Source organism: Setaria viridis, chromosome 8 (assembly GCF_005286985.2).
Source record: "Setaria viridis chromosome 8, Setaria_viridis_v4.0, whole genome shotgun sequence".
NCBI classification, from domain to species: domain Eukaryota; kingdom Viridiplantae; phylum Streptophyta; class Magnoliopsida; order Poales; family Poaceae; genus Setaria; species Setaria viridis.
Window position 1 is genome coordinate 40,128,336 of NC_048270.2, and position 12,399 is coordinate 40,140,734.

At 40.4% G+C, this 12,399-nt stretch overlaps 1 protein-coding gene across 1 annotated transcript; it reads left to right on the plus strand.

Annotated features, from left to right (window-relative positions):
- Positions 1–579: 579 nt before the first annotated feature.
- On the plus strand, positions 580–11,868 carry LOC140220329 (disease resistance protein RGA5-like). The gene is made up of 2 exons (XM_072290347.1): positions 580–1,469; positions 9,927–11,868. The coding sequence occupies exons 1-2, from the start codon at positions 580–582 to the stop codon at positions 11,866–11,868; spliced, it is 2,832 nt and encodes a 943-aa protein (XP_072146448.1).
- Positions 11,869–12,399: the final 531 nt, after the last annotated feature.

A 12,399-nucleotide genomic window follows, 5' to 3' on the forward strand; every position in this document is an offset into this window, starting at 1 on the left:
GTCTATTGCGTTGCGAACCTCTAGGATTTCCCAATAAGGTAGCTCCCAAAATATTGACTTTTTCTTCCACATGGGTGCATGTCCGTTATCGTCGTTCGGAACAGGTTGGCTACCAAGTCCCTTTCTGAAGACTACATATACATCCTTCATCATCTCGAACACACGCTTTCCATTACGGTGTGCAGGTTTTTTACGATGGTCTGGCGTCCCTTTGAAATGCATCCCGCTCTTTCTCAGCTGGTGGTGAGCAGGGAGAAATCGACGATGACCCTCCCTCGCCTATAAGTATTGTTTAAACCATAGTGGAACTACTGTGCTATTTCCGCGACATCGTCTCCAGACGCCACACCCGGCACCTCCTACCTTGGGATGGCGCGGTACAGCTCCGTCAGGGACCCAACTCTTGGAAAGTGATTCATTGAGTAAGCTTTCTCGCCCCTTCCGATTTGTATTCTTACTTGTTCATCGATCGTATCTCGAATTCTCGACCGGCAGATAAGTTCCTGCGCGCTGTCCTTAACTCTTTTTCGAGAAGTACTAATCTTGCGGCGATTTCATCTACAGATGGCCGAAGACACGATGGAGCGTGCAGTTACTAGTTCGCTGGGCGCCATGGCCCCTGTCCTTTGGCGGCTCGGTGATAAGTTCAGTCTGCCAAAGAGTGTTGACGAGTATGAGCTGGAGACTCTCAAGAAAGGCCTCGAGGAAGCACGCGACTCCTTCGAGATGCTTTCGGCAGCGCAGCACCCTTCGTTCGCGGATACGTACTGGATGAAGGAGGTCCGAGATCTTTCGTACGACGCGGAGGACTACTTGGACACGGTGCGGTACCCCGGTGAAACTAGTTCCTTGCAGCTTCGTTGGATGCTGACCAAGACGAAGCGGCAGCAGTGCCCGTGGGTTGCAAGAGATATCTCATATCTGAATCGCCGTTTGGAGGAGGTCAACGAAAGACGTACAAGATATCATCCTGCTAGTCCTGAAAACCCTGCCAATCCAGCCAGTAGCATCCAGGCTGAACCTGAAGACAGTGAAAAGCACGTGCCCGAGCCTGACAACCCCGCCGTCAGCAAGGATATTGAGATTGTACAGGAGCCTGACCATCCCGTCAGGAGGCAGGCCGAGACTGTACTCCTTGACCAACCCGTCATCAAGCAGATCAAGATTACAGACCTTGACAAGCCTGTGGATGAGCTTGTCAGGATGCTGGCTTTTGACAAGGAGCAACAGCTCAAGGTCGTACCAATCTTTGGATCTGCAGGTGTTGGCAAGACAGAACTAGCCAGGAGATTGTATAACTCCTATGGGGGGAGGTTCCACTGCCGGGCTTTCATTCGTGTGTCTCGAAAACCAAATAAGGTGAGGCTTCTCACCAGCATCCTCTCACAGATTAAGGGACGACAGCCCCAGGGCTCTCGTGAACCGCAGGCCCTCATCAACAGCATCAAGCAGCATCTACAAGGCAAATCGTACGTACCTTCTTCTATTGTCTACAAACACAGATTATACACTAGTACAATGCTGTCGTCAAAGCTTTTTTAAGTGACATACTAACAACGGGATTGGATTATGCATGACGTAGTGATAAATTAAAATACTACATACCAAATATTGTTTTACATACAATATTTTCTCGAGAATGTTTATTAGGTTCAATTATTAATTGAAGGTAGAAGGAAACGGCAGTTGTACAGCCTAAATGGGGAGGGATAAATGATGCAACTTAGAACCTTAGGCCAACGGCTTCCACTATTTTGCACAAAACATAAACTAAAATATGCTATGTAGATGTGCAACTACAGTTCATCTACTGTTTGCACCCAAACCCCAAAGAGCTGTGCAACCTAGATCCAATCCTAGCAAGATACTACTCTAGAAAATTAGAGGTACTCAAGCTGCAAGTGTAAAATGTGGAAATGTAAACGAGAGTAGGTTAGGAAGGATACAAACTCAGCACGATGATTTATCCTGTGGTATCGGTAGGCAAATGCCACCCCAATACATATTAGATCTCACCGAGTCGGTCAAGATTTTGGGCTCACCACAAAGGCTCTCGTTTAGGCGGATGAGAAGATTGCTGCAAAAGTAAAGCTCACCACTCACTCTTTTCCGGCAGGCTCGGGCCTGAGGGGGGTCGAGTTGTGCGGTCACCCTGGGCCACCAAAACAAAGGGGCCCCCTCCTAGGTATAGCAGGCTGTGTGTAGGCCCAATGGACGAGCATTGCAAAGCAGCATAGGCTATAAGCCACGCAAGTCCCCTGCTGAACCAACAACGTGATTTGCTGGCCCTCTACCGGAACTGCACAGCATGTGCGACTCCTCTTCTCCTTGTGGCATGATGCTCTAATCTGATCTCACCCGCAGCATGCCGAAACGGCGGCAACTCCGTTTTCTTTGATGCTAACGAAATTGCCGAGTCGCCAGTTGTGCGCCCTATGCCATAACGCTAGTGTAGGTTATCTATTGGTGTTTGATGATTAATACTTGGAGCCTTCGATTAATAGTGATCAAAGTTGCCTATTCTCTACTGCATGGTAGAAAACTGATAGACTGAACATTGGTTAGGGTGAATATTATTTGGATTTGTGGGTTCCATTTGATAATCTATAATATTCCTTCAAGTTCATTAGGTACTTATTATTTTTAGCTCTGCCCTAGTTTTCAATTACAGATGTGTTAAAAAAATTGCAGAAGTAAACTTTAAGGTAATCTATACTATAAAATGTATGATTTTGTGGAGCTATTTTTGGATACACTTTAAGAATTTATAAGTACATTTCATTTATATACTGTTGCTGATGCTGCAACCATACTGCCCCAATTTTTAGTCTCAACCAGGGCCACCAAAACCTCAGGACCGGGCGTGTTTTCTGGTCACCTTGATGTTGTCTCCACTGTGGAGCTTCTTCATGAACAAAGATGTCTGCTCATCCCCTGCACAAGGTCATCTTCACCGCTCCATAAAAAGCCGAAGGGTCAAAGATTTGCTAGTGAGTCATGAAAGTCATAAGGTGCTGGTGCACCAAGCCTGCGTTTGGTTTGAGGACAACATGGGATGGGATGGTCATGTTTGGTTGAGGTGGATGGATCCATCCCAATTTCATGTTTCGTACGAGGGATTAGGTCGAACAATATGGATAACATTCTAACACCATAATCCACCTGTCCTGTGGGACCCACATGTCAGGTCCCTTTCTCATCTTCTTCCTCCTCTATTGTCTCTGTGTTTCCCTTCACTCTCATCAAAACTGCCAGACACTCTTGGGTAAACTTCTTGACCACTCGTATTCATCAATCCATGGAGGGATGAGCTAAATCGAGGAGGCAATGGTTTTTAGTGGAATTGGACTTGATGCCGATGGAAGGTCCCATCCCTGCCGCCCGCTCCACTCACCATGCTCGTCAAGATGGACTGTACTGGCCTTGGCCATGGTGGTTTTAGGTGCATCACCCCCAGTTGGGCTCGCTCGCTACCCGAGCATGGCCTCCACCGCTGCGAGTTTGCCCGCACCACTGCCTCACCTCCACGGCAGAGGAGTTTGAGTGCTAGCCCACAGCACTGCCCAAACTAGCCTCCCCGCACTGCCTTATCCTCCCAATGTCACCACTGCCTGCAGCTTGTGTGTGAGCCGTCTCACTCATCTACAGCTGTAGCACTCGAGCTTGCCGTTCTGCATGAGGCTGCGTGAACTCTCCCTCCGCCCACGACGAAGGAGACAGATGACCACGACGGGAACGAGGAACAAGTCTGTTAGCTCATTTTTGGCGGATGGGTTCATCCCAGATCAAATGTGGATATTCCCTTAGTGGAATAGACTCATCCGTCATGTCTCAAAACCAAACACTAGCAAAAATGGGGTCAACCTGTCCCGTGCTGCTTCATCCTCAAAACCAAACACACCCCAAGTTTACAAGGTAGGTTCATTCCTAGAACCACACAGAATGTAAAAACACCTTGCTTTCTCTCTCTACGCCAATCCTAGCACTAGTGACTCTTCTAAGCTTGTGCTAATTGTCTTGGATGACCACTTTAGCACTTTTGCTAGCTTGGATGTGTTGTTGATGTGTCTTGCACTCTTGCTCTTTAATGGACTCTTGTACACTCTAGTAACTCCAAATGGCTAGTAGGTGGAGTATGAATAACCCACGAAACTCAAGGAGTCATTGCTTCAATGGCTAATAAAAATAATTAGCACTGGATGATCCGATAGTCACCTTGGATAGGCATCGGATCATCCGATGCACCCCATTTTGCCACACAACCGTTGGACCCCTCTAACCAAAATTGCTCTGACACCTTATCCGACGCCGCAGCCCATCTTCCAGTGCCTTTGTTCCTCTTCCAAAATTCACCACATGGTTCTCTAGATCAACCAAAAAGTTCATCCGACGCTTAGTTCAATACCAGTTGGATATTCCACTACTAAAGAGATTTCTCCAACTCGACTTGCATCGTCTCTGCATGTTTGCCTGGTGATTACTGTCACGCCTTCATCTTCAACCTATTATTTCTTCCGATGGCCTAGGGTTTCGCCGATAGCAAAATCCGAAGCTCTGACGCTCACAAAAACCAATGTGTCGGATCATCAAGTGCTAGGGAGAACTACACCACTATACCAATTGTTCTGACACTTAATTTAATGCTTCATCCAATGCCCATTGGAAATTCTGGTGATGTATATTTTCTTACTTTGAATACCGTCATTTGGATTTTATCTATCATTTGGACATCGTTACTTGGATATCGTGACTTGGATACTATATAATAATTGTAGATACATGTAACACCACGCTCCAATATTTGCTGACATCCCATCTCCAAAGTGGAACGAGAGCCCACATATGCATACGTATGCATAGAAGCTCTCTTACACTTTTGTCTTCGCTTCGTGTAACCCAGTGGTTGAAATGCCTCATAGAGCTTCCTATTTAAGTTTGCTCATCCCACTCTCAACTTCCAATTTGGGACTAAAGTCCCCATAAGCTATTGTGCCTCATGCACAATACTCCAATCGTTGGCACACTGGCCTTGCCCAGTTGGCTGGATGTTACATCCACTTACCTTAAGGATTTGACATCCTTGTTGAGAACTGAGCTAACTCACCCCATAGGGGACAAATGTCCACGACTCGCACTCTTTGCCACGTCCTTACATCCAGTGTAGGCCCACGTGACATGTCGTGTCCCCGTTGAGCCCACAGGCCATGCGGAACATGTCCGCACATCTGATCCATTGCACCAGTAAAACCGTGAGAGGAGCTCAGTATATGCGGGCTCATTCCACGTGGGAGTTGGACCATAAGCACCTTTGGACGTGAGGTGTTACAATACCACATCTTGGATCACTTGAATACCAGGATCTGGAACTTGATATGATTTGACTGCATCCTTATTAGGATCTATAAAACCTACAAGGCACATGCTTAGTCTCAAAAACTATGTTGTCACTTAATCAAAAAAATAAAAAAACTATGCCTAATGGGCCATATTTCTTAGGAATGGTAGCAGGTTGAGTACCTAATAACCATTTGGTAATATAGTTGTCGACCTAAAAGGATTGGACACTTCATAGGAGTTTGCTCTTCTCTACGTACCTTCCAAATTATGTCAAAAGTTTTGCATACTCCGTTAACTTGTGTTCCTAGAATCTTATCTAGTGTGCCGCCCTGAAATGGACCTGCAAACAATGTCGTTTGTTCACTTTATCAAAGGTAAAGTTATTTCTATTGAGCCACATTACCCAACAAACACAACTAATAGCTTTATGTGTTAAATTATTTTCCCTCCACCTTACACCTTGTGTACATGACCTAAACATATTAATATATTAGGTTTCTGTAATAAGCCAAAAGTCATATGAATTATTCTCCAAATCAACTTTAAATTATGGCATTCAAAAAAGAGATGCCGTACGGTCTCACTATTAATACAGTAGCAACATTTCTCTCTTCCATGCCAATTTAGCTTAATCAAATTATCTTTAGTTAGAATAACCACTCGGTGAGGCAGTCCTAGAAAGGCTATTACCTTTACAGGAAGCTTTAGTTTCCCTTGGAATTTCTTAATAGGAATCTTTAGTTTCCTTCGAAATTTGTTAAGGCCCCGTTTGGATGCTTGGAATTGAATTCCATTCTAACAATCATAATTTAGACACAAATTAATTAAGCTAATATAATTATATGTGGAATATATTTGTATATTACTGTTGGCGATATGGGAGAGATACTTATGTGCTGCACTTCTGCTATAGGGAAGCGAGTCCAAGAGTGTGCTATAAGAATTAAATTCCATTGTAATAATCATAATCTATAGAATTAATTTCCATCTCCCACCCCATGAATTTAAGATAGGCTTATATGTAAACTTTGGAAAGTTGTGGAATGCCACATTCCAAGATAAATTAGCCTACTCCATTAAGTAGATTCCAATTCCTTCAAAATGAAGGGATCCAATCGGGACCTAATAGGAATGACCTTTACATCTATGAAGTAGTCCACTTTTTGTACGCTGATTGGATAGATAATAGTCCACCTTTTGTCCAACTCATGCAAATTTAGAAGATTATTTCCCATTAGAGATACTAGTCTATCAACCCGTGTGGGATTTTTAAAAGCTATTGTATTTGGAAATTAGACTCCTATCTAATAATAAAACTGGTTTACCTTACTACTCTCTCATTTATCCAATACTCTAATACAATACTTATCTTTATCTAGTTGTAATTACTCTATACATTTTTCATCCACATTCACATTGTTTAATTTTTTATCGCACCTTCATACATTGTGTTTAGCATAAAAATTAATATTTTTTCATCACTTCCTCACATACATTAAAAAATAGTCTACATGCGCATCATGTGTATATACATTAACTTAGTATTTCTATATTAAAAATGACATAAATAGGTAACTTAGAATCATATTTTAGTTTACTTTTGGATAATTAGATAAATATTTAGGTGTTTACTTTATGTTATTTTTAATAACGACATAGGTGAGCAACTTAGATACAAATCAAGAATGGTATTTTAAGTTATGTTTTGTAATGATATGAATGCATAAATTAGATGAAGATTACGGGCTTACTTTAAATTAATTATTATAGTAGCAGAGCTGAGTAATTCAGATATAGATTGGTTTACTTTAGAATATTTTCATAATGATAGTGTTGAGTAACATTTTAGAAAATGTAATAGACTAATAACTATGATTATTAGAGTTTACATGATTGATGTTCGATGATTCTAATTTTTTTAAGAATTTTTAGGATTTATCTTTTTTTCTAATGTGTTTCGTGAGAACTAATATGGAGTGTCCAATTATAAAAAATGTGTTCATATTGTTACAAAACTGTTACCTTGAGGCTTGAGCTGCCTCTTATTTGCTAAATATTCTAACACAATACATTTGTAGGTATATACTTATTATTTACATCCACTTGTGATATATTTTAGTTAATAATTAGTATATTTTAGTTAATAATTAGTCAATATCATTTTCATCCACATTAAGAATCTTAAAAATTTCACTTTGCATCGCAGGTATGCACTTAAATTTGTTTAATGAATACTATGTTTGAGCTATACCTTTAACATAGAAATCTATATTCTCATCACTTTCTCTACGTATTTATAAATGGTGACACAAATCATGTATATATACCTTAAGTATAATGTTATACACTAATAGTGTAAGAAATAAACAATTTAGAATCATATATTGATGTGCATTGGCTATATTTGTAATGAAGATGATTTGGATTCAAATTTTGAGTTACCTCATGTTATTTTTAATAATGGCATATGTGCATAATATAGATACAAATTTAAGAGGTTATTTTTAATATGTGGCAGGCAATTTAGTTATAAATTTTGAGATTTATTTTAAATTATTTTTTATAATGGTATAAGTAGGTAATTTAGATGAAGATTAGGGGTTGCTTTAGTTTATTTTATACAATGGTGGAGGAGGATAATTTAAATATAGAATTTAGGGGGTTACTTTAGGCTATTTTCATAACAGCATAGGTGAGTAATATTTTAGAAAACTTAATAGATCTAATGGCCATGATGATTTTAGTCTACCAAGTGAAGGCCAGATGTTTTGCTTTTTGTGAGAATTTTTAGGATTTCTCTCTTTTTCTTGAGTATCCACCTAGGATCCTATGTGGCTTCACCTGAAAACTTCAAAATGAGCCTCCAATTAGTAGTAGTAAGATCCTAAAAGTAGCATTAACCAGAGCCGAAGATGGGCCTTTTTCACTATTTCATGGTTCCCAATCACTAGATTGTAAAGAGCTGGGTATTGTTCACTAAAGCTAGTGTTTTCTAGCCATCTATATTTCCAAAATCTGATTTGTTCCTGATGTCGAAGTTTCAAGGTTCCGCGGTCCAGGAATTCTTGGTTTGACCTTCATTAACCATGACCAGAAATTTGAATCACTTACTTCCTTCTCTACATGTGCAATTATTTTGGAGACTTGGTATTTACTACTCAGGATTTGTTTCCAAATTTCGTATTTTTTAATGAGCCTGAAAAGCCATGTACTTAAGAGATATTTATTCTGCACATCTAAATCCAAGATTCCTATTATCTCCGTGATCTTTCTTTCTACATAAGATGTTCCACTTTCTCAATCTAAACATCCTTTTATGCCCGTCCCCTAGCCAAAATAATCTGGACCTGAAGTAATCCAACTTCTTAATTAAGAACTTCCCAGGTATTGCAAGAAAAAGGAAATCATGTATATAGAAAGATTGCTTAGGACTGTGTTAATAAGGATTAATTTGCTTCCACTGGATAGTTTCCATGTTCTCATTTTCCTTTCAAATCTTTCCTCCATCATTTTCCATTCTTTATTGCAAAGCTGAGTATGGCGAGATCCAATCTAGTGCCCTTGGAAATGACCAGCAGGGACAGCTGGTAGGCCCCAAGGTTAAAATTGACAACCCACATCGGCAGGTGTATGAGAAAACATTGCAAAGCTTGCCGTCTTTCTTGTGCTCTGAGCATTCCAATCATATGTTGGTGCAGTTCAGTCATTTGATGGTACATTTATAGGCATTGTTAACCATGGTCTAAAAAATGAGGAAGAATTGGAATATATGATATCTATATAGTTCATCCCCACTACGTGCAACAATTTTTAGTGTAATAATAAGAAAAGGACAAAACTGGAAAAAACACATATATTTATTCACACGAGTTAAGGGGGTGTTTGGTAGGGAGGGGTTAAATTTTAGCCCCTGTCACATCGGATGTTTGGACACTAATTAGGAGTATTAAATATAGTCTAATTACAAAACTAATTGCACAACCCCTAGGCTAAATCGCGAGATGAATCTATTAAGCCTAATTAGTCCATGATTTGACAATGTTGTGCTACAGTAACCATTTGCTAATGATGAATTAATTAGGCTTAATAGATTCGTCTCGCGATTTAGCCTAGGGGTTCTGCTATTAGTTTTGTAATTAGCTCATATTTAATCCTCCTAATTATCATCTGAATGTGTGATGTGACAGGGCTAAAGTTTAGCCCCTGACATCCAAACGGCCCCTTAGTCCCTTAGTTTGTGGAGAAGAAACATTTAACATTTTGTGTTTTAGACCTTTCAGTGACCGTTAGTATCAAGTGATATTTGTTGAATGCCCAAGATTTAAAACGTCTATTACTGCCTCTCTATGGGTCCCTCCGTTTTACATATCACAAGTTTAACTTAGAACAAAACAAATATGATATATGAAAAACGGAGGGAGCGAGTATAAGATATTCCTAGAGTACAGTGAATGAACATTACTTTGTGTCATATTTAATACACATTAATTTGGTCGATTAACTTATCGGTGATAGTGTTTCTTTACCATTAATTTGGTTTCCGTAACATATTTAATACACTTTTCATAACAAAAATATTTATTTTGCAGTTATTTGATTATAGTTGATGATTTATGGGATACATCAGTGTGGGATGCCACCAGACGTGCCTTTCCGCAAGATAACTGTTACAGCAGAATAATAATAACTACACAACTTGAGGATGTTGCATTGGCCTCCTGCGAGGACGAGTCAGGACAACTATTCCTAAGTAGTAACTCGGAAGGGCTGGGAAATGATATTAATCAAATGTACAGCAATCTGCCCCCTCATTTGAAAACATGCTTGCTCTATCTTAATATTTATCCAGAGGACTATGTCATCCGGAAGGATGACTTGGTAAAACAGTGGGTAGCTGAAGGGTTTCTTGGAGTTGAGGGCTCATTTGGAACGCAGAAATACCAAGGAAATACTGTAGACAAGGAGGATGTTGCAGGACGTTATTTTGATGAGCTTGTTGAAAGAAAAATGATACAACCAGCGGATATCAATTATAATAGACAAGTGTTGTCATGTACAGTTAGTCACAGTGTACTGGATTTTATTATTCAGAAATCAATGGAGGAGAACTTCATCACTGCCATAAATTATCCTGAAAAGATTACAGGGCATCTTGATAAGGTTCGTCGACTGTCTCTTAAGTTCGGAGGGGCAAAGATTGCACAGGTACCGAGTAACCTCACAGTTTGCCATGTTCGGTCCCTTATGTTTTCTGGATTCTTCAAATGTGTACCTCCCCTTATGGAGTATTGGCTTCTAAGAGTTCTGATCCTTGATATTTGGAGTGATCAAGAGGAGATTCTTGACCTTGCTTTGATTGGCGAACTGTTTCAACTAAGAAATATAAAGATTGAATGCAACATGACCATCAAGCTCCCTGCTGTGATCAGACGGTTGAAGTACCTGCAGACACTGGACGTAGCTGCGCAAGTAGCTACTTTCCCATCAGATATTTATTGTTTGAAGCATTTGTGGCACCTCCGCCTTCCGACCGAGCATTATCTGTCCCATGCCCGGAGGATCAACCACATGACATCATTTCTCAGTGGCTCAAGCTATAATGTGAGGGAACTCGTCAAGCTAGCCAATTTGCATGATCTTCACCTAACCTTTTCTGCAGTGCCTTCCAGCTATCTTGCCAGAGACATCGAATGGCTTGTCTCATGTCCGTGGGAATGTAGCAAACTCAAATCTCTAATTCTGGATTGTGAAGTACCTTTAAACAAGACCATTTCCTGTTCTAGCTGGACTGATGATGTCTTCTCTCCTCCGGACCATCTTGAGAAACTGGTGTTGTCCCCGCGAATTTTCATAATGTCAAGGCTTCATAAGTTGATTGGACGACTCAACAATCTCTGCACTCTAAAGATTGCAGTTAGGGAGCTCACTATTGGTGATGTTGGTATCCTCCAACAACTAGCTTCCCTGGCTGCTCTCTCGCTGCATGTCCGGGCCACCCCTGAAGAAAGGATCGTATTTACTAATGGATTCGATGGTCTCAAGTATTTTAAGTTCACTTGTACTGCACTATGTGTGGAATTTACGAGAGGAACTATGCCTAATGTCCAAAGGTTAAAGCTTAGTTTCAATGCTAACACAATGCAGCAATACAGGCCGGAAGATGCAGGCATCGGGAACTTGGGAGGCCTTAAAGTGATATCTGCAAAGATCGGAGCTGCCAGTGCTGATCAAACCAGCAGAGAGGCTGCAAAATGTAGGTTAGTGGAGGCCTTCGTGTATAACCATCCAAGCCGTCATTTCCTCAAAGGCAACCATCCACAGTCTCACAGCCTCGAAGAAAACCATCCACAACTTCCTATCAGAAACATACAAATGGTGGACTGGATTATTCATGACGACACAGAGCACAGTTCAGCTGATGTGATTATGAGAGGTCCGGATGATGAATATATAATCGAAGAAACTGAGACAATGGAAGATTTTAACAGAATAGCTGATAGCAGGTACCCTCTTTTCCTTGTACCAAAATAAGAAGAAAAACACTGACCATGTACTTATCATTTACCTCCCTTCGATCAAGAATTTTGCTTTTGTGTCTACTTGCAAGTATGAGTTTTACCCATATTTTTAACGAGTGGCAATTTTTTATTGCAATCAGGATTATTACATGGGAACCCTTTTCGCTCGTGCAGAAACCAGGTATTTCTTTTTTTTCTTCTTCATTTTGCATTCAACTCTTTTAGAGATTGATTTTTCAGCCTATAGCATTTCAAACTAAGATTTACCTATAAAAATATAATTTATTTAGAACAGTATAATTGGTAAAGTGGTTGTATCATACTATAATGTAGCAAATATGTGAATGCCCTTTTGTTAGTTTATAGGCATTCCTTGTTGCCAAGTTGTCATCCTGGTCGCTATGAACTTTTGACATGTGCACAGAACTTTTTTACACATAGTTAGTTCCAATACAATTCGTATGCCAGTTATATGTGCTGCATTTGTGTACTCATGCTTAGAAGTTTTCTTCTATGTTTATAAGTGACACAATGTAATTAAGTG